The 22,352-nt window shown below is 42.3% G+C and overlaps 4 protein-coding genes and 1 long non-coding RNA gene across 7 annotated transcripts; 2 read left to right on the forward strand and 3 right to left on the reverse strand.

Moving 5' to 3' along the window:
- Positions 1 to 656: 656 nt before the first annotated feature.
- On the forward strand, positions 657 to 6,664 carry LOC131878608 (circadian locomoter output cycles protein kaput-like; the record flags this gene model as incomplete). The annotated part of the gene is given in 9 exon segments (XM_059224664.1): positions 657 to 834; positions 919 to 992; positions 4,354 to 4,759; positions 4,825 to 4,966; positions 5,047 to 5,153; positions 5,583 to 5,733; positions 5,799 to 5,907; positions 5,975 to 6,212; positions 6,471 to 6,664. Coding segments are annotated over 9 exon segments (1,434 nt in total), but the record flags the coding sequence as incomplete, so codon positions are not given.
- LOC131878607 (E3 ubiquitin-protein ligase RFWD3-like) lies at positions 6,627 to 9,255 on the reverse strand. The gene is made up of 2 exons (XM_059224663.1): positions 8,691 to 9,255; positions 6,627 to 8,003 (listed from the first exon to the last, which is right to left on the reverse strand). The coding sequence occupies exons 1-2, from the start codon at positions 9,111 to 9,113 to the stop codon at positions 6,786 to 6,788; spliced, it is 1,641 nt and encodes a 546-aa protein (XP_059080646.1). The 5' UTR covers positions 9,114 to 9,255; the 3' UTR covers positions 6,627 to 6,785.
- Positions 9,256 to 12,380: 3,125 nt separating this feature from the next.
- LOC131878610 (uncharacterized) lies at positions 12,381 to 14,375 on the reverse strand. The gene is made up of 2 exons (XR_009373048.1): positions 14,259 to 14,375; positions 12,381 to 14,193 (listed from the first exon to the last, which is right to left on the reverse strand). It is a non-coding gene; the product is annotated as an uncharacterized LOC131878610 (long non-coding RNA).
- Positions 14,376 to 14,384: 9 nt separating this feature from the next.
- Positions 14,385 to 16,612, forward strand: LOC131878606 (F-box only protein 21-like). Of its 2 annotated transcripts, none has more exons than XM_059224660.1 (3): positions 14,385 to 15,964; positions 16,042 to 16,224; positions 16,308 to 16,612. In XM_059224660.1, exons 1-3 carry the CDS (start codon positions 14,531 to 14,533, stop codon positions 16,587 to 16,589), a joined length of 1,899 nt encoding a protein of 632 aa, XP_059080643.1. In that variant the 5' UTR covers positions 14,385 to 14,530; the 3' UTR covers positions 16,590 to 16,612. The 2 variants fall into 2 exon arrangements, with proteins under 2 accessions (XP_059080643.1, XP_059080644.1); XM_059224661.1 differs by having other exon boundaries at positions 16,048 to 16,224.
- Positions 16,613 to 16,689: 77 nt separating this feature from the next.
- Positions 16,690 to 18,645, reverse strand: LOC131878609 (large ribosomal subunit protein eL31-like). Of its 2 annotated transcripts, none has more exons than XM_059224665.1 (3): positions 18,527 to 18,645; positions 17,506 to 17,729; positions 16,690 to 16,897 (listed from the first exon to the last, which is right to left on the reverse strand). In XM_059224665.1, exons 2-3 carry the CDS (start codon positions 17,721 to 17,723, stop codon positions 16,747 to 16,749), a joined length of 369 nt encoding a protein of 122 aa, XP_059080648.1. In that variant the 5' UTR covers positions 17,724 to 17,729; positions 18,527 to 18,645; the 3' UTR covers positions 16,690 to 16,746. The 2 variants fall into 2 exon arrangements, with proteins under 2 accessions (XP_059080648.1, XP_059080649.1); XM_059224666.1 differs by lacking the exon at positions 18,527 to 18,645 and adding an exon at positions 18,387 to 18,458.
- Positions 18,646 to 22,352: the final 3,707 nt, after the last annotated feature.

Here is a 22,352-nt window from a genome sequence, read left to right on the forward strand (position 1 = left end):
AGGGTCTGGGCTGGCCTAGCCACTGAGTGTCTTTTTGCTTCTTGTTGCATTTTCTCTGGCCATGTTTCTCTGGGTGCTGCTCTCGGCTTCACAATCGGAGGATGCCGCCCCCCCCTTCTCTTTGAGCGGCTTCGAAGTAGATATTGGCGTGTTCGCTCTTGTCCCCCCCCCCTTCCACTCTCTCCCTTGGACAACTCCACGACGACGACGACGATGACTTGCTTCACTCAAGCCACTCACTCACTCCAGTCTATCTAGTAGTACTACTAAAACTGCTCGTCTGGTTCTGCTACTGTTCATTTCGCTCATTCGATTCCGAGATGACTGAATAGAGAGACAGCATTCCATAGTTTTGAGATAGATTCGTTGATCCTCTGAGCAGATCATTGTGAATCTCACCTCCAGCCCGCGCCCCGCCAAATATCTCAGACTCATCGAAGGGGGAACGAACCCACGGTCTCTCATGGTCCGAGATTCCGGCATATCCCTCAGCCATTCAAGGAACGGGCATAACAAGTGGGTCCAGGCGAAAAAGTGAGTTCTTGGTGAAAAGGGAGTGAGATCACGGGTGACCTTGGAAGTTGGGTAGTATGTCAGAAGCGGAGCCCTCGGGTCCTTCGGGCTCGCCGGCCTCTCCAACCTCTCCAGCTCCCGACTGGTTTATGGATGTGACCCAACAGGATCAGTTCCTGGGCACGTGTGTGACCGGATTAGGCTCATTGCTCGGATCCACGAGTTCGTCTCAAGTCGGAGCCGCTTTAGGCGGGGGTGCTCGGCCGCAGACCCAGGCCACCATGACGGCCATCACTCGAGATTTGTCCAAAACGCTACGACGTGAGGCCATTTTACTTCCAACAATTGCATAACTAAGCGATATGGGTGATGCTGATAACCCCTGGACTGTTTTTGGGTTTCTAGTTCTGCGACAAAATCAAGGTGGAGATGTGTGGCGAGCTATCCAAAGCATTGAAGAGAATGGAGGCCATGTTGACGTGAGTTGATGTCTGGCGGGACTTGCCCGATTAGACTAACATTCAGGCCCACTGATGGCCACCGGGATTTGGCATCTGGGCCGGGTTCAATTGGTCTGGATGGCAGATAATATTAAGCACGTAGGAGCTGGCCGATTCTGTTGAACTGTAGATGATTCACCCCCGAGACAATCCGTAAAAAAAGGTTGTTTTTTTTAAACCAGAGATAATCAATTTTTGGGGAGATATTCAATTTTCTGCTTTCAAAAATAATGTAGATAACGTCAAAATCACGCAATACCGCTCAAAAAATCATGATATGGTGCTAATGCCATGTCAAAATGGTGAACTTTTTTCTATGTCACCGTCAGAGTCAGCGCTTTCTTATGATTTAGGAGCTAACTTCGTGAACAATTATGGCCAATTGTCATACATAAATTTCCAGGGCCTCACAAGATTTGCCGCCAAAATGGTTTTAATAATATTGGAAGGAAAATTACTCGGAAAACACCCTAACATTGCCGGCAAACTTGCTAAGCTAAACGGGCTTTTATTTCACGATACCAATTTTGCGTGCTAAAAAGTCGAACTGGAGATACATTACTTGAAATATAATTAGCCTAACTCTTTCATTTGCCATCTAAGCGTGGACATATTTTACTTAAAAAAATAAAGTCGAAAAGTATGATCAGTGCATAAGAAATATAGGTAAACTTGTCTTTTTCTCCACGACCACAAGATTGATACGAAAGTATTATGAAACTGCATAAGCAAATTCTCAAAATTACTCTGGATTAGAAATTACTGACAACTTTTTTGTCCAAGACAGAGCTGAAATTACAATAATTTTTGAAATTACAAAAAAGCATTGAGGATAAGCATTTTTGGAAATGATGCATCTTGCAATTTTTGTCCTGCCCTTTTAGTTTCGTATAGTAGGAGTTGCTTTTGACAAAAAAAATCGGCATATGTTTGATAAAGTCCTCACGGTAACACAATAAGCAAACGTGCATGACATGTCGGAAGAATTTTTTTTTGTAGCGTTCCAGCTTGGGTCTCACATCCCCTCTTAGTTTGGTCCCCGACAGACCTGACGTAAGAAAAGTACGCTTTGGAGGCTCCAAATCAGGCTTGATCCTCAAAAGAAACTAAGAACCTATTATTGAGACTGAAAGAATCAACACTCGCAATGGTTCTGCATTGTGATTAAAATGACCCTTAATTTCTTTTTGTATTGTGTTCATTGTTTGAACCACTCATGCAGCATACTTGATGATAAATATTAAATGCTCAAACACTTCTTGGTATTTTCCATGTCTCAAAACCATAAGGCACTTTCTAAAATTCTAGCCCACATGACATACGTACTTACATGGCAAAAAACATAACAATCGTAATTTTTAAAAACCAATTCAATGAAACTTGAGAGCGCACTTTACTGGGACGAATTCCGAAATTTTGATATGATCTGTTAAAATATAAGATTTAATGGTCCATATTTTCATCGCTTTTAGCTCTAAAATGCCCCGGCCATGTCTTAGATTTAAAGCACACTAATATCGTGACAGAAGCAAAACAACTGGAACATGAAATCATGTTTTAAAATCATCATATGGACACAGAGTTACGCATTTAGTTGATTTCTGAAGACAACACATGCAACAAATAATCTTGTAGATTTGGACTTTTCTGGAAGATCTTTCATTGATCTTATCAAGTTCTTTTATTATTGTTTACTTATTGAGACAATTTTAGTGTTAAATACAATCATTTCAAGTGCTAGGCAAACCTTAGATATAGATACTGCGCTTTTCTCTATTTGAGTCGAAAAACTGAAGAATGTAAAGAATATCGACGCAGTTGACCTTATTTTTGCGATAAAGCTAATTCCTATTCAAGTCCAAATCAAGTGTGTTATTACATTTCTGTTTTGTTATGATTTGGTCAAATCAATCAAAACGGTTACATTTTAACCGCTTTAACAGACTGCTATCTGTCGTGAACTATAATTTAGAAAAGTAAAGCTACTTCATTTTGAGAGTTCACAGCAAACAAATTGTTCTTGTAGAACCTGGTTCGGTCTGGATATTTTGATAAATGTGTGGTAGGAGATTGCGTTCTCACTCTTGTGAACGATTTACTTGTATATTCTCGCCAAATATTAGATTTTGGATAAGAATGTAGGAAAATGTATTTACAAATCCCACTCGTTTAAGAACAAATAAAACTCATAATTGTCAATATGTACTCTGCCAAACAACAGGGTTTTATTGGTTAATGGTGTTAAGTTTCGCACGAAAACGGTCGTGATTGGTGTTTATGACTATTATAAAAAATAGTTTTTTTAATGAATTTTACTGATCTATCCGATGACCAGAATACCGAGAAGTGTTCTGTGGGTCTGCAAAGTTCAGAATAGTCATTGTACTTACGTCACACATGTTGCCACCTTCTCAAAAGAGAAGAGAAGAGAATGAGGGGTGAGGGAAATGTCTCTCATTTTCCTCGTTTCTCCCGCACGCCGCATTGCCAAAGCAGTGTCTGATTCATTGGCACTTTCGGTCGCTAAATAGTACAATCTGAGTGGTTCCATAGCTGGAGCATTGCCTGAATTATACTTCCACGGCTAATCAGCTTTGAATCAGATCGCTGGTGTACTTACGCGATTCGGGCACAATGAGAAGCATTACTCGCCAAAAGAGTGATTATTTTGAGCGGGGATGTGAGAAAAGTCTTCAATGACGTGGTTGTTTGTGGGCTTTGCGTAGTTACCAGACTTGCTGATCCTCACCTGAGTTGGAAACGGCAAGATCGTCTTCTAGCATCGCTTATCTGGCACGCTCATGTACACAGGAAAGTTAATGAATTCTAATTGAGATCGAGCTTTTTACTTTGAGGTGTACTAATATGTGTTTGGACCTTGGAGCTCGTATTATATATATACTGAAATGAAAAACTGGCAGACACAATATTGTTGGAAGGTCTCTTGAAATGAGCCTGAAAGAAATGACTGACCCAAGTCAAATGCAAAAGCTCTAAGCGAAGTGACATGCACATAGTGCTCTTGATTATGCATGAGAAGTGAGCAGTTTTACGGACCCCCATAGCAAAAGTGGGAATTTGGGCATTCTTTGCCTGGAATTAATGCTCAGTAAATGTATTTGTTGCGACACATTCCCCATTAGACCCTCTAATGAAGTAAAGCATTAATATAATGTGATGATATACCCACTGTGCTCGTACAACACATGTATTGTTGCCCATCATTGTAAATTCATTTTAGGCTGTATGGCCGACATAGATGAAAGTGCTTGAGACACTACAGCAATACTTGTTTGTGGTATTTAACCGCATCTGAATCGTCATTTTCTCCCACTGATAGGCATTCTCCGGTTTTTTCGTGGTATTGTCGGAAGACGTCGATTGTTTGTACGTATCTCCTAATGTGCATCGCCATACGGGTTTGCATCAAAAGGAAGTGATGGGAGAATCCTTCCTGAAGTTCATTCACGAAGAGGACTGTGCTAAAGTGATCCGTTTCATGTCTCGTCAGAAAAACAACCTACCCGCTACCTCTACCTCCACCTTTACCTCCACTGCAGCTCCATCCCCCACCCAATCATTGGCTTCCTGCCCCTCAACCACCTCCTCAGCATCAGTATCGTCCAATTCAGCGAGGCCACTCAATGGGTCCAAAAGTTCAAGCCGAAGACAATTCTTCCATTTTCGTTTCATGCTCAAGGGGGAATATGACCACGTTAATATGATGGGACATTACAGGCAAATAGGTAAGAAGCCCTTAAAAAATTTGGAAGCAAAATCGGATCATAAGTCTAACAATCGTTTTGTTTAGGTGAAGACACGTTCATATTTCTGGGAATCGTCCGACCAGTCGAGGATCGACCAATCACTGATTTGAGTTTGGTTGAAGCCACCCAAAATCAATATGTCACCCGGCATCTCCCGGACGGGAAAATAATATTTGCCGACCATAGGTAAGTTGAGTAAAGATATGAAGTGCTGAAAGTCACATACTACTTTCATTTTAAATAATGTCGCCCCATTTTTCCCATAGAATCACCACGCACATTGGTTACCTTCCATCGGAAGTGGCGGGGAAATCTGCGTTTAATTACATTCTTGGCGAAGACCTTCCTTGGACTACCATGGCCCAAAGACACAGTACGTTCGTTTTCTGGATCTTTTGGATTTGCGTCATAACCGTCCCAACGAGTATTGGAAGACCATCATTAGCACTAAATAGTGGGGGACATACTTTCAAGGACCAAATCGTTGTCAAATTATTGGACTTGGTCTTTTCTGAGCGTTTTCCTCAAGGAAGACACCTCAACAAAGCGGCAAGAAATAGGGAGAGAGAGTGTGTCTGCTCGGTACTCAGTCATACATATTGTCGCAATCCTATGCGTTTGAAGACGTGGTGGCACTTGTGATGAATTGTCTTGCTTCGTATAGATGAAAGAAGGGACATGGCTATTCTTAGAAATGTTGCTCAATAATCGTTTCTCATTTCAAAGAATGACACATCTTGTTTGCTTCTAAATGTCTGAAATTATCCACCTATTTACCTGAAACCATTTTGTTATCTTGCAGTGTTTGCCAACACGAGTGGTGAGGGTTTCACCACCTATCGGTTGTTGTGCCGGGATGGCAATTATATTACTTTACAAACTAGAGGCTACCTCGAATTCAATAAGCACACTCAAAAAGTGGAGTCCTTTATGGCCGTCAACACTATACTCGAGTATGTAAAGCGGGTTTAGATGTATCTCGATCCAACCCTGATCCGATCGTATGGTTTCTTTACAGTGATGAAGAGGGCAAGAAGTATTTAGAGCAACAACGGGAACGTTTCACTCCATACATCGAAATTTATGAGAGGGAAATAATCAATGATAACCAATCCACCAAACAACTTGTAAGCTCTCCGACTATCGTAAGGCTCATCCATAACGACTGGCTAATGATAGTTGTGTTCCCTGCAGAAACTCTTGCTGTCCAGCATCAATAAAACTGTTGATCCCCGAAAACGTCAAATCCCGATGGAATCAGCCCTTGGTTCAAGTCGATGCCACGAGGATTCTGAAAGTGATCGAGCTAGGGCCCCGAAATATCGCGTCTTGGAAGGCAATCGAGTGGTGGAGATCGAAAGCAGCAATGGGAACGGAATCGAAATTATATCCCAAGTTGGAACAACCACGGAAGACGCTGGAAGCCCAAAAAGTACCTAAAAATGTACAGTATACCCCCAAGATGTCCATTAAGAGAAGATTGCAGTGTTTTGTGTTCAGTTCTGAACTTGTTCGCAGTGTACAGTAGATAATCATAAGGTCTCATTCTTTGAAAAGACGAGTGATTTCAAACAGATCGTTCAAACTTGAATACATGTTACGGGCGTTTTATACTTCAATCACTCTCTACGTGAAAAGAGCTTTTACCCACTGAACTCGAAAAATGAAGTTTCAAACGTTTTGATTTCAGAACAAAAAGACACAGGAGGATCTCCGTGAAACGGATTCATGGTTTGTAAGTGAAACTTATCGGGTATGAAGAAAGTTTTAGTATTCATTCCAACGCCAATCTACTCTACGAGTCGCAATGCTCCTTTCAAATAACATGCTAAATATGACAAACACGTTTTAAGACTGAAATATATCGCTTTATATTTCAAACGACCCCTTGCTCGTGGATCTGGTTTTGATACTGAGTGGATGTGAGTGGTGAAGTATAAAAATTGGTCGAGGACGATTCAATTCTTATAAAAAGCGTAGTAGTTATCAGGTCTCAAGTGCATACTCAACTATTCTCCGTATTTTCCATCCATTGATAAATGAACACTTGACATTCGCACAAGGCTGCCACAAAGTGCTCTCCGTTGACGGAAAATTTGGCAATGTCTAAGATTGGCCTTGGGACCCGTACTTCTTGCAAAATCTTCTCTGTGCCCAATTCCTCTAAAACCATCTTATGATCGGAGCCAGATGATCCTCGACCATATACTAATATGGCTCTTTGGTCATCCCGGAAAATGCAAGCCTTGAGAAACGATCTTTCGGTGTAGGAGCCACCTCGTTTTTTATTGTACATCTCGATCAACGAGCACTGATTTTCACTTTCAGGCACTTCTATTTGAGTGAGGGAGCCCACAATGTGTCTGGAATGGGGATTGGGTCGGGTGGAGATTAGTAGAAGTCTGAGATCATTGTCAAAGCGCATGGACCAAAACGGCTCGGAAGGTTTTAGACGATGAGGCGCATAACTGTTGGCGTCTGCCGGGTTTTGAGCGAAGAACCAGAGCGAACCTAGGGTCATGACGAGGAGGCCGCCCATTTTGAACTGACTGGAAGCGTCCTTTTGCACATAGGCTAAGGAAATAATGGGCCTCCGTTCCACGGCCGGAAATTCGAGTTTCATCTTCGGGTCCAGTGCAGTTTCACGCGTGTCATACAGCCAGATCTCGCTTCGACGCGTTCCAATGAAAAACTGATGAGGATTATCTCGATCCCAAGCGCAACTCCACACCTCACTATCGCAAGAGTATCGTTGGATCTCTTGGCCAGAATTGACGTTGGTGAGGCGGACAGATTTGTCTTGCGATACTGATAACAACTGGTCATGTCGGGTGGGATGAAAGGCCATGTCTCGAATCGAGTCCTTGTGCAACGCCATGAATGTGCCCACTTTCCGGTCCAACATATTGATTCTTCGGATGCCGAATCCCGGTGCCAAGGCCGTAAAACTGGGTTGGGTTACGATGAGCATAGCGTGGACTTCATTGAAGGCCATCAGTCGACAATAACGATCACGGGAGCCCGAATCGTCGAGAATAGAACGGATGATATCCAATTGCTTTACATAGCGCAAGGCCCGAGCTCCGACCGGTTTGCCACCTTTGGTGCTCACCATCAACGACGAAGACAACGAAGAGACGCCCACCGAGTCTGTCAAAGAACGGTTCGCTTGACACAACCGCTTGAGTTGCTCAATTTCATCGGATTGCAATTTGTTTTGTACCTGAAAGATGAAGTAAATGATTCAACTTTATGGTGCATATCCTGCCATTCGATGAAGTGATATGATATTTTTTTAACATGCTCAATGAGACCAGGCCAAAGATCGAAATGATGATCTTTCTATGGCCACAATTGATAGGTTTATTTGGGGCCAAAATTTCGGTTCCTCGAATGAAAAAAGTAATCCTAACAAAGTTTCCAATTTCTTAGTCCTAGGGAGTCCTTTCAAACATCCTCTGTTGACGCTATTCTCCATCCATTAGTTGGCGGTGCTGCTTTCTTAAACTTGACCTGACCTAATCTAACCTAACCTAACAGAGCCTAATTTATCTCGATATTAATAACCCTTAAAGTCTCTAACTCAACTTTTTAACATTGGACCACAAATTCTTAAAATGAGCACCGCCAACTAATCGGTGGAGAATAACGTTTATCAACATCCTCGAGAACAATCCAGCTCAATCTGTTCTGTGTGGATAACACGTTTGATTTGTCGTAAGAACCTTTCAAACAAATCTTGCGTTTTGTTATGGGCAAATTCATTCGGTCCCTATTGTAAATCCAAGCTGAGCCTCAGCATAAGTAGTTATCACTTATCACTCATCCCATCTCTTATGATCATATGGTTTCAACTTTGCTTTCAACATTACATACAGGTGACAAGCTCATTTTGTTACGATTGGCCTACTTGCAAAGTCTTGTAGTCCAATTGGACTTGTCTGAGTTGTCCCTGGGCGTGGGCCAGATCCTTGAGGGCCCGATCACGTTCACTCGTGTCGATGGCCTTGAGGCGGAGGGTGAAATGCACCCGAATATCCCGTTTTTGGGCCTTCTCGTTACAATTGGGACAGCCGTGCGAGTTGACGCTTTTCAGCCATCGCTCGATGCAAGCCAATCCGAAGAAATGGCCGCATTTGAGCGAGGCAATCCGATGTTCGCCCGAATTGGTCCAAGGCTCCATGCAAATCGTACAATTCTCGCTATCGTCGTCCTCTTCACAGCCTTGAGCCTGGGCTGAATCTTCTTCGTCGGCCTTCGCGGACTTGGAGGCCGAAGTAGAAGGCTCGTGCTCGTTCAATCGAGGCTTTTTGGGTGGATTCTCGCCCTCCATGATGGATTGACCGGAGAACCCCGCCGAGATTTGATGTTGATTTCGGTTCACTTTTGGACTGATTGTTTTGGTGCGAGAATGGGCAATCCTCGGAATCAGGGTGACCAAAACAGCTCGCCTCTAGAAAACGGGAATCAAGGACGGGAAAGGGACATTCGATGGGCGTTGATGGACGAGATAAAGGTTCACATCAGTTTGGACTTGAAAAGGAATGAAACTCCAGACTTTGGCGTCTCTGCAGGTGTAAGTAACTTAGTTCGTTGTTGGATTTTCGTAAGTAGCCGCCAATTGATATTTTTATCGCTGGCTCATTCTGGCTCCTTATTAAGCGCAGAGATTGGGAAAAAGAATCGAATTAGTAAGCTAAAAGTCAGGAAAGGCTGCAATTCTACTTAACAGTTGCGAAGTGTGAACCAACATATATGGGCTTAGAGGCCATACATTCAGGACTGAGCCAGTCACTAAAAGCTTACTGAATCGACGCTTTCCGCGAATGTCACAACTGATGCAGAAACGCACACTGCTAAAATCCAACCGACATCTAGGGTCCTTTCGAGGTCCAATACTTCAGACAAAAAATGGAACCATAATCTGATTCTGGTTTCAAACCGAAAAAACCTTGTTAATTCTAAATAGAAACCAATGCATTCCTTCCTCTTCACATAAAGAATGGGGGAACACCATCCCGATTTTGGTGTCAAATCCAAATTTGACAGACATTCATCATACCCTGATTCAAATTAAGTTTTAGTGAAAGGATGAGTTGTCATAAAATTAGACAAAAATGTATATTCTTGCAATTCCAACATTAAACCACCAATGTTTGGACTTGGTCTTGGCAGGGAAGGATCCTTCAGTAGTAAATAAGCCCTCCATCATAGAGGCTTTGGCTGTCTGGGTCAATCAGACCAGGGTGCGGATGGAAGAACAGGCTCACCCAGTAGCTGAGAAGTCGACTGATTTGACCAATGTAGAGGTTCAAGTAGTACCTCCTCTTGAAATAAAACAGGAAAGGGGCAACAGGCTGTCCTAATTAACGGAAGCAGCCATGTCCTGAAGAAGGAAAAGTCCGTCAGTTTGACCACCCTAAATGGTGTCAATAGCTTATCAAATTCGTCCTTTCAAATGTAGCTGCCCAACCCATTCCCCAAACCCAACCTTGCGCATCAGATCTTGCTCCACTTGCATTAGAGCATAGCCTTGTTTATAAGCGGGATTTTTTACGATTGGAGAGGATGGTCCAAGATCTTGTGAATTTGGTCCGTCAAAAGACAGGCCCGTACACGATATACCTATATTTGAACGTGCCTTGTCTGATTTCTAAAAAAAACTGGACAAAAGTCAAGACCTCTGTAACAAGATAAGATCTCTATAACAGAAACCTGGCTTTGTCCAGGGGTCTTAGATGAAGAACTAACCATAGTTGGTTTCATATTAGTACGTTATGATGGGGTACGTCCTTATAATCTCATATTCCCACATGGGGGTGTATGCCTATATGTTAGGAATGGTTTGCACATTAGTCATGTACAAATGTCGAATGGAGAAGTAGAGGTCTTAATTTGTCATATCCGAGGGCTTGATCTGTCTATTGTAACAATGCATAGACCTCCTTCTTGTTCAGTAAGTTCTTTTATGTCAGCTCTCCAATTCACTGGAAATGAGTTGGATAAGGCAGTGTGCTCGAAAGTTTTCTTTGTGGGGGACTTTAATTTTCCGGCTAGCGTCGAAGAGTGGGAGGCTAGCCCCGATGGGTATATTCCCATTTCGAAATCGACATCTCAGTCATTTCAAAAGCTGGAAGAATTTGCGATCTTGCGCAGCATGTAGGTGTAGCCACAAGAGCAAATAACGTTCTGGACTTGGTCTTTTCCTATGACCCTGATCTGATCCAGTATGTCCATGTGACACCTAGTAATCTGTCAGATCATCATGTTCTTGAGATAGGGTCGACCATTACTCAAAAGCCAGCGTGCTCTAGAGTAAAACCGGCCATAAAGGTCGGTCTGGCTAAATTCAAGTTTAAAGACGAACACTCAAATGGCAGAAAGGTTAGAAGTACTAGACCTGGTTTCAATTCTGAAACAGGAATCTTCCATGGATGCAGCCATTGCTAAATTAGTTTCAGTTTTTGAGAAAGTTTGCTCCAATCTAGCAATCTCTGAATGTTTTCCGAAAGGTGGTACACGGACAAAAATTCCAAAATGTAGGAAGACTTTGTTCAAAAAGAGTTGTAAACTGGCAAAAAGGCTGAAGAGCACTTCGAATCCAGTAATTGTGGGTAGTCTCCAAAAAAGTTGGACGTAGGTCAGGGTAGAGTCTATTTCAGGGTAAGATTAAGGCCTCCATCTAATATGACCAGTTACAAACTGAGAGTAAGGTGGTTCAGGAGGTCAGGTCGAATCCGAAGGCTTTTTTCTCTTGTGGAATGGAACACACTGTTGGGCCTTTTGAGGTTGATTGGGGAAGCCATTAGCAATGTAGAGACAGTTCTCCAATGTGTTTTCAACCCCACTGAGTTTAGAAGCAACAGCTCTTTGTTCTCATGACAGGTCTGTTGAGATTTATGTTGTTAGTCAAATTGAGCAATTTGATAATCTCATAGTTAAAGATCAAGATGCTTTAACGGCCATCAGGGATTTGGGGCTTTCAAGTTCTTCTGGTCCTGATGGTGTGGCATCTCAGTTTCAGATGAGATGCTACTGTTTTTTCCTCCTGTTTTCTCGTACTTGATGCGTTGCATCTTGGATCAGGGCAAGTTTCCCTCTTCACTAAAGTTAGCTCACGTTATTCCAATATTTAAAGGGGGAGGTAAGTCGCTCCCCAGGGATTATAGGCCGATTTCTCTCACTTCGAATATTGCAGAAGTGTTTGAGAAGATCATGAAGTTCAAACTTGTTGAGTTTTTTGAAGTTCATGATGTCCTTCCTCCAAATCAGCATGGGTTCCGAACACATCTTAGCCAGGGACTCTATAGAGAGGAAACGACACGGATTTCCCCTCACCGCCAACTTAGGCCATTGCGTTGAATCAAGACATTAACTCCAGTATGAATAAAACAAGATTATCCGTACTGCATAGCACATTAAGGAGGTTTTAATTAAATAATGATCTCCTTGATATACAACTCCGTCCATACACTAAATATTTCTGAATTAATCTTGAAAGTCAGAAGAATAAATGAACATCAAATTAATCAAAAACAATCAAATTGTTTTTCGATTGAAATTGGTGAAATATTGCGTAAAATTGGCTCAAAAACACACATAGATAGAAAATCATCAAGCGTCATTTTATTAATTGATAGGTAATGTACACTGACAAAATATAAAAAATGCATGGAATAAGCAATAAAAGTGCATGTATATAAATGTTAACATATTAGAATATCTTGGATGGACAATTGATAATTTTGTCTAAACCCACACATTTGACAAAAAACATCAGGCGGCATTGGTGAGAAATGAATGAGTTATCTTTTTGTAGAGTTTAAATTTCTACTTATTAGGAAGTTTGCATAAAAGGCAGGCATTATTTAAGAGGCGCAGAGAAATATCAAAGTACAGTAGACTAGATCTCAATTTGCACTTTGTACTCCAATAAATTGTTTTTCTTGCAAAAGCATCCAAAATACCAAAATAGTCAAATAAAACAGGTGCCATATCTCTCAAAATTATTATTTCATGATTATGAAGCATCCAAATGAGTTTAAAGAGCAATGTGTAGCTCTGAGCTACAGTATGTCTACTTTTGGATTGAGGGCCATTCCTAGAGTGAGAACCATAGTTTTATAACAAATGCGTCAAATTACTTGAAATTTGGTCAAGATGTGTCTGAAAGAATTTCCTACAAATAATTTTTTTTTGGCAAAAGAGAATTTATTGATTGTGTTTTGAGCAAATTCTTGTTTTATCAAGAAAACCTAATTAGCACTTTTCAGTTGTTGAACTTTAAGACATGTTTAAAGTCATTTTAAGTTTATCTGAATGCCTGGTTTTAAGCACATACCATCAATGGTTACGAAAATGATATTAGTCACATGTTTTGTTCAATAATTATGCCAATAACTAACATTCAAAAATTTCAGCAGCAAAAATTTAGGCCTTACTTGGCGGGAAAGGTTTGGTGATCACAAAAAGGTGGCGTTTCCTTGCTTTAGTGTCCTTGTCTTAGCACAGTGACCCAACTGATTGAACATATAGAACAGATTATTGAGGAACTATAGAGACATGGGTAAGCTGATGTTGTCTATCTTGACTTTGCCAAGGCCTTGATAACGCAGATTATTGAAAAATGAAGAATCTCCATCACTAAGCAAGATTGACTTCACTTACAAGATATTGAAACTGCATTCAAAGCAAGACGTTAATCACATGTCTGAGCAGAGTGGGCAATAAGAAATGAAGTCCATGTCAATGCTTTGCTGGGTCTCAAACTAATATTCACGTAGGTTCAAGAAATTTTGAATACTTATAAAAGATAAACGACTCCTCCATCATAGCCATCAAAGAAAAAGCCACAGCGATACCGGAATAACCATGCCTATAAATTTTAACCTTTCCATCCACAGGGGAAATCTAGTCAAAAAGACGAATTTTAGGTCAGATCAAAAGATCATACTGGCTACAAAATGGGTCGGTCCTCTTTCACAGAAGTTAATCAGGCCTGGCTGGACTGGCCCACACCTTGAATTTGCAATATCAGCCTGGAATTCATGGTTGAAGAAGGACCTCTCTCTCGTCGAAAGCCTCGATCCCACTTTGAGCCTTGCGGATACATAGTTAAGGGCATGCGGGGAACAGGCACCCAAAAGCAGGCTCAGTCATAGGCCTAACAGTTCGAGAGCTCAGAAGGAAGCGTGGGGAATGGGGATGCGATCCCACTAATGAAGTTGATGCACGATTTAAGGCATGGGACCACAGACATATCGCATGGCCCATTGTCCACGGTATTGACAGCCGAAAGAGAAGAAACTTCTTCAGGCTGAGGACCATTTTGTACTTAGTGGAATATTTTATCGCCAGATCGACGACATTGTGGTCCTGGATCGACGAACCCACCCATTTTGTGCCATCTGAGCCTAAAACAGACATTATGCCTTAAACTTAACCACGACTGTTACGATGCCTATGTGCTCTCAATAACCTGCTTAGTTCCTGAGGACCTGAACTCGTACGTATGACCATGCACAGGACCATGGTATGACATAACACAATCAACAAGCGAAATCTAGCTAGTATTCAGCACACAGCCTTGTCAACAACACATTTGGTTCTTTATGCTCTGCTGAGGCGCCTGAGCCTGAGCAGCTTAGTCCATCCAAGGACCACAAGCTAGAAGAAGATACACACTCACACACCTCCTCCCTTGATCTCGATCCTCTTATCGACTTCTCCCTGGACAATCATTGACACACCATGGACTTGTCTGTGGAAGTGGAGGCGGACTTATACCCGGATCCGTGGCCCCATCTACCCGCCGAACTCCGTGAATCCATCCTCACTCAACCCGGTTTGACCTGGCAGGATCTGGTCCATCTCAGTCAGACCTGCCGCTCTCAACGACAATGGATGTTCCACCCTGCCCGACAGACCGGACTGCTCTGGCAAATACACGCCGGCCGAGCCTACCCGCTCCTGCTTAACACCTCCAGCCCTTCCTCCGGGGAACCCATCAATTGGTTGGCCCGCTTGCAGATCCGTCATCGATGTCAGATTCGCACCCTCAACACGCTACAATCCTTTTCCGGGCGTTTCTTCCACCGATTGGATTTGTCCAATGACGAGATTGACGAGGCGCTTCAATCCTTGGAAGATGACTTTGATATCCACGATCTGGTGGATGCTTTCGAGACGTTTCTGACCCGCCCGGATCAGCGATCCCACTTGACTAGTCATTACTATGCGCAAAAAGTGGTTCAAAGAATCAAGCATCGCCTGGACACACCGTATTGGCAAGCCTTCCCCGATCAACTCGAGAACCAGGAGGTGTGCCATGAGGCTCAGATTTACCTCCAAGCTGCCGTTCGGTTGTGCCAATGGTTTCGAACCGAAACTCGCATCACCTTCACGCCCATCCAAAACAAAGTGGATGGCATCCGAAGTCGCGTGATTGAGGTGCTGGAGCTCACCCAACCCGATCACCCCGTTCTCGAGCGATATCGTCAGCACCAAACCCAGACCCATCCGTATGCCTTGTCCGACTTGAAGCGGCTCATCTTGGTAGTTAATCAGGTTCTTTTTGAAGAGGAGCAATTCCAGGGCAATGATCAAGCTTACTACCAGCCGGAGAACTCGTTCTTGCACGAGCTCCTCGAGCGAAAATTGGGCATCCCCATCAGCCTGTGCCTTTTGTACATGATCGTCGTGCTAGACTTGGGCGTCGATGTGGCACCTCTCAATTTCCCTCGACATTTTCTCATCCGGATCCAACCAAGTGAAGGTGCCGAAGCCACGCTCTACCTTGACGCCTTCGCCAAAGGTCGACTTTTGGGGATATCCGACCTCCGACGCATGACGACTTTTCCTCTGCAATCGGATATGCTATCACCAGTGGGGCCTTTGGATTTGTTCAGACGGATGACTCGCAATCTAACTGCCTTTTATACTGGAGCCAGTGAGAATTCAGGATCCTTGGAGTCGTACTCGGATTTAAGGTCGTGTTTTGAGCTCATGATCCTGTTAGGGGGTGAGAATGAAATCCCGGAATTTGCCCTGATCAAGACATATCTACAATTGAACATCAACCATCGACAAATCCGACAAGAACTCGATCGGTACCAGAGGATTATGGAACGAAATGGACCCGGACCCATGGGCGCTGTGATTCAAACCATGAAACGAATTGTTCAGGTGAGAACCATGGGAATGTGCTGAGTGCTGTTTCTTGAGGATTCGAGAACCTAAATCTTTGAAATTGTTATCCCAAGGGTCAGGAGGAAGCCATTACGACGGACGCTACCAAAGTGGAGGTCAAGACGCGATCGCTCCTTCGGGACGCATCGGATCAGTTCGGATATGGTCGTCTGTGTGTGGGGCTCATTTGTCAGCATAAAATGTACGACTACAAATGCGTTGTTTATGGCTGGGATCCCACTTGCGTGGCTAGTCGGGTAAGCCCAGTGTATTGGAAGGTGATAGGGCCTTCAATCGAGAAGACACTAATTCATTCCCATTTTTCTTGATGGAATTCTAGAGTTGGATTCTTCAAATGGGCGTGAACAAATTGCCTCATGGTGCTGACCAGCCATTTTGCAACGTACTCGTTGAAGACGGATCCATTCGTTATGCAGCCGAGGACAATTTAGAGCCTGTGCCTTCTGACAGCATGATAGCTCACCCACTGGCCGGCAAATACTTCAGTTCCCACAACGGTCGGGTTTATATTCCCAATCAAGAACTGCAAAAGGTCTACCCCGAGGACCTCGATGTTCTGAACGCCTTTTTATTTTCCCCATTGCCATATGTTAAACAATAAAGCGAATATACGCCTGTCCCGCCCATTGAACTTAAGTTATCACTTGGGAGTGGTCGATCAGCTCGACGTTCAGGTAATGGAAAAGAACTGGAGCAACACATCGGTTCAGGGAATTGTATTTAATGTGGCGGATGAAGTCGCACTTGGACAAAGAATCTTAATCACTGCTGGTCTCCACATTCTCGGTCTGAAGTCCCTTGAAATTGGCCACGTTGACATGGGTAACCAGGGTGTACAGCTTATTGGCAGCATCCTCATCTTCGTTTCGGAGGCGGGCCAAACGCACACGAATCCGAAAGGGAACATTTCTGCAACATAAAGCTGACATTATTTGCGTAATCATTCCCAACATTACTCTCGCTTTTCACCAGATTCTTTTTTCCTAATTCAGTATAAGTCAAAGTTCTTGGTTGAACGAGAGCAAGAAGCGAATTGCGTTTAAGCAAAATCTATAGGAGTTTAAGGAAAGGAACTTTGGTGTTTTTAAAAGTGTAAAGGATTTTTGTTTATTTAGGATTTAGGTTTTTGTTTAAAAAGAGAGGCGATTTCAAAGTTCGAGAAAGCTAAATAAAGGAGCAAGAGGCCTGAAATTCTAAAACTAACCGGTAAGCTCTTGCTCCGGCCAATGCAAGATGAGAATTACTATCGAAGCAGACTTCCGCTCTTTCAGTGACCAACTCAACGGGTAACTAAGCGAAATTTCAAAACGGCTTGAATAGATCGTTGATTTTAAGAAGGTAAACCTATGCCATAACCTCAAGCCAGGAATTTAATCGAAGCTACTGCCTAATATTATCACTGGCAAACGGTGATCAGTTGGTGGACGCCAAAGCTAACTTCTTAGGCTAGCCAGTCCTCTAATGTGGACCAACATGAAAAAGCGAGGGAGTAAAACGAATGTGAAGGAGTGCCTTACCTGACACCTTGGGACCAGAGGTGCTTGTTGAGTCGGGTATCGACTCGGACATCAGTGGTGCCCATCTGCTTCTCGGCGAACTTCTTCACTTCCTTGATGGCCCGGGGAGCGCGGTACTTGAACCCGATGCCGTGGAGGCGCTTGTGCAGATTGATGGTGTACTCGCGGGTCACCACCTCGCCCATGGTAGAGCCCTTCTTCTCACCTTTGGGAGCCATGGCCGTCTAAGCCACCAAATGACAAGAGAACAATGTCAATACAATTATCATTTTTTGTTCTATTTTCAGATTTTATGGTCTCTCTCGGGTCATTTTTAAACTCCTAGATCTTGGTTTCATTTTAAATCATCTTAGCATGATGAACTATAAGCCATGCACTATTTTTTAAGCCAATTTCATCCGCGTACGTTGGAGCTGATGGTAGTCATGAGATCATTCAAGACATTCTTGAAGACCTCAGAAACCCATCCATTTAGAGATTAAAATCAACCTCCTTTGGTGTGTCTCGCTAGACCTGAGAACCCTTATTATGGACTCTATGACTGGACAAATACTGCGCGAAACTAACACGACACTCCTATCGCACATCATAACTAGTTACTGGTCATAGGGACTTCAATGAAGTTGCAATGGATCAACTCAATTTTCCAAACCGAGTTGGGCAGAAAACTTGGAAGGCCACAGAACGATTCGTTTGACATAAGCGAACTCAGGCTCTCATTTCGTGCCTAGATAACGGGGTTGACATGTCACTAGCCATGGCCAATGCATGGAAAATGAAAATCGGCAAACCGGGCTACATCCTGTAACTTGTGGCTTTCAGACCTTCAGAAGAACACAAATGCACACAATAATTACATCCACTCTGAACCTAGTCCCAACCTCCTGGGGAGACCGTTCGATCGATAAAAAGGGAAAGAACAATCTCCCTTAATCATATCAGGATGAAACAGTCTGACTAAAGGAGTTGAAACGAGATATTTCAGGATTTGAGGCAAGATTTCACAATTTCAGGTCCTTACCTTCGTAAAAACAACGGGAAAAGGAAGAGTCTGCTGATGCACAATCACAACATTCACTCAAGGTGATCAGTTGTCGAAAACCTCAGCTTAGAAATGATTTCATGCGTGTGAGCCTAAAAGAGCTATATTGTTTATGAAAATAAACTGGAAAAACCTCGAAAAGCTTACAGGCTATATTTCGCATCAAAATGAATCGGATTTTTTAATTGAATTTTCACGTCCACGAGTGAAAATGAAAGAAATATGTACATTGCGCTTTGGCCGGTTTTCTTATGCGGTAGAGATATTCAACACATCCGTACCAATTACCGATTGCTAAGCTACCTTGATTTCTGTTCGACATGACAATGAAATGAAAATTGAATGCCCATCCAATATGATGTGTTTTTACATTGCTTTTATGCTTTGTACATGCCGAAGGGTGTGTCGAAGACATTAAATGTACTTTAACCAAAATGTTCAATTCTTTACAGAAATCAATACGTTTATAAGAGACGACGAACGAAAAACTAATACTAAGGATTTTGGGCCTACAACATCATTCATTAGTTTTGAAAAAACGGTGACATCCTGTTCGTTATTGGATATTAACGAGAAAACCCTTACAATCTTTCGATTTTTTTTTTTAGACAAAATACCTGGAAATCCACAATGTCCTAAATCTGACCAAAAATTAACTGATTTTCAGGCTTTAGCCTAATTGTTTCCAGATTTTTAGATTGTTACCCTTTTGTGCCCTATATTACCCTATATCACCCTGCATTCAGCTCACGACTTGCGGAGGTTTCAACGAGTCATTCACCACCGAGTTGCGTGGAGTTTCAAAGGTTTCAAGCAAAAAGCTGTCGACGATTTGAGGTTCGCCTATTTCGTTCGGATGATAACTTGATGGAATGGTCTTCCTTTTGTGCTAGTGTATATTGTAGAGATGTAATGGGCTGGAACCCAGCTCGAAACTCGACAACATTTTGACGTCTGGACTAGCCCAGAGCTCAGCCCAGACCGCATTGCTGAAACGTATTTGGCCCAAAACACCTCGAGCCGGGTTAAGGCTCTGGTTCAGCTCAGCTCGAAGTTCCGAGTTATATGTTAGCCCAGCTAATACTTTCGAACTGGGTTTAGGCTCTGGCTCAGCCCAGCTCGAAATCGTCAAGGCTATGCTTCAGTCCTGACCGAACTCGACGGAGCTCAAAAATGGCCCAACTCAGTTTGACAACCTTTGCTTTGAACTGAAAGACAAGCCGAGGAAATATTCTCATGACATGACAATGAATGGTCTATTGCCCGCATCAATTTGGTTGTTACTACTTTTTCAAATTCAAATTATTTAATCACTCAGCTCCAGCAATAGTAACTACTAGGGGTCGGAAAGATATTTTTAGGTTAAATTAAGTTCTAAATTATTTTGACCATTGGGGGGCAGAAACACTTCTTCACAAATTTTTAACAAAAAAGACTTAAACCGAGAATTTTCGATGAAACTGAAAAGTTTTGGTCATGTTTAGGTGAAATTTAGGAGAAATATTGGGTAGAAAGAAATTCAGGGCTACTTTGGCCGTGTCTGACAATGTTTGTCCCCTCTCAAGGACTTGTTTGACCTTGAACCCCAGGCTTTCATTAAAAAGAACTATTGAACACATTCAGTAGTGCTGTGCTGCCAATGAGCTAATTTTAGCCTTAAGCCAATTGATAAGCCTCCCATTGTTTGCCACAAAAACAATGTCCGAAAATTTAAGTGAGCACAGTCTTGATGTCAGAACCAATCTAAGGGCCTGCTGAAGGCCGGCAAGAGGCCGAGGGAAATGGGTGAGCCATTTGGTATGTATCTTTGAAGTTCTTTGAACAATAGGGAAGGATTTTAAGAAGGCACAGAGCCCTTAATTTCTTTCCATCTTGTACCACTCTGTCCATTACATGGCTTTTACAAAAAAAAACAATTTAGTATCATCTCGTACTTGTCATGGTTCAATTTTCAACAAATTGGTTTATTTTGATAATATCTTTCTAAGGAAACATGCTCAAGGTGCATTTACTTGTTCTATGAACCATAACGGAGGTTTTTGTATCCAATTGCCTTAGATTCTCAAACAATGTTAGTACCAATTATAGAGACCACTCACTCATCTGCTTTGTCCTGGATCATGTTTTCAAGATGCTTCAAAGTAAGGTTTAAACCTACAAGTTATACCTAGATATGTGCCTTGATTAGAATTTAATTTTACGTTGATTTAAAAGCAAGACTATACTTTTGAGCCCAAAGACCAAGAAGATCGTGAATAACAATAATTAGGCAACTTTTGCCTCATAGCTACCATAACACATGAAAAACCAAGCATTTTTTTTATAATTTGTTTTCGAAATTCATTTTGGCTGATTGTCATAACTTAAAAGCAACTATTCTGACCAAAAGCACTAACTGATTCACCGACCCCTAGTAATTACATATCAGAGGTTATCTTGTCTCCTATAAATGCAAGGCTGAGCTGAGACCATTTTCATGGCACCATCGCCTAAAAACACATGTTCAGAGTCCCGTTATAGCTGCATAAATGTTCTGTCTTTTATTGCCCTTTTTAAACACCTAATTTGGCTTCAGAAAAGTTCGTGGTGCTACCTAACACAAGAACTAGAAACTAGACTGGCCAATAGGTCTATTGGTTTATCCAGCTCAGACGTAGCTCAGCCAAGACATGGAGTCAACTCGATGATGAGTCAGCTCGGAATTAGTCTGGCTCAGTCAAAATCCATCTAGGACATGGGCTAGCTTGGATTTGGACAGGCTCAGACTTGACTCGAAATATCAACCCGATCAACCCAACTCAGCTCGAAACCTGTTTTTTGGCCCAGCCCAACTCGTGAGCTGGAAACTGTCAACCCAGCTCAACTCGAAATGACCCAATTTCCTTTCAGCCCAGTCCAGACCAAAAATTCTTGGCTCATTACATCTCTAGTTATTGTTGCAATTTTTTAAACAACTCTTCAAACACTAGGGAAAATGTGAAAAAAGGTAAAATGGTAAAATATAATATTGCAGACATCATGTCATTTACCTACACCACATATGCTAAGTACTTCAATAATTTGGATCATCGCTTGCTTTTGCAAGGATCTATGGCCAAAACATTCCCAAGGGTCTTGTCCTTTCTCCCCGGCAGCACAGAGAGTTTAAATGGGCATAGCCTCAGGCTCATCATAAGGTTAAATACTCGAACCCATGGTATTTACATCAACTGCATACATTATATCTCTCCATGCCGAGCCTAGCCAAGATATGCATTGTCTCATCGTATGCTCATGACAGCAAGTTTGTCATCGGTAGAAATTGTCAAGATTTCAAGATTACTCCCCTCTCCAAGAGCATTTTAATCCAATACACAAGTGGGTTCAACATGAAACAATATGAAATTGAATGAATTCAGATTCCAGATCATGTCTTATGGGCAGGGTGGGCATTTCATTTTTGGACACTTTTGTCCACCCCTGTCCAAAAGTGTCCAAAAGTGTCCAAAAGTGTCCAAAAATAAGGGTGGACAAAAGTGGACAAAAGTGGACAAAAGTGTCCAAAAATGTCCAAAAATACAAACCTTTAAAACTACAAATATAAAAGATATTCTGTTTGAAACCTATCCTCTACTTCAAAAATTGCTCATTGATGGTTCCAAGAGCAAGATAAGTCTTTAAAACCTTTGCCATATACCTCTAACATACCCAAAAAAGGTATTTGAAAGATAGGTTCTTAACTCTTTTTTTCTTACGTTAGATTAGAAAGCAAGCAGGGAACAAAGTCTCCCTCTAGTAGAATGCAGCTGTTGCAAAGGATTCAAAA

This window comes from Tigriopus californicus, chromosome 3 (genome assembly GCF_007210705.1).
Source record: "Tigriopus californicus strain San Diego chromosome 3, Tcal_SD_v2.1, whole genome shotgun sequence".
NCBI classification, from domain to species: domain Eukaryota; kingdom Metazoa; phylum Arthropoda; class Copepoda; order Harpacticoida; family Harpacticidae; genus Tigriopus; species Tigriopus californicus.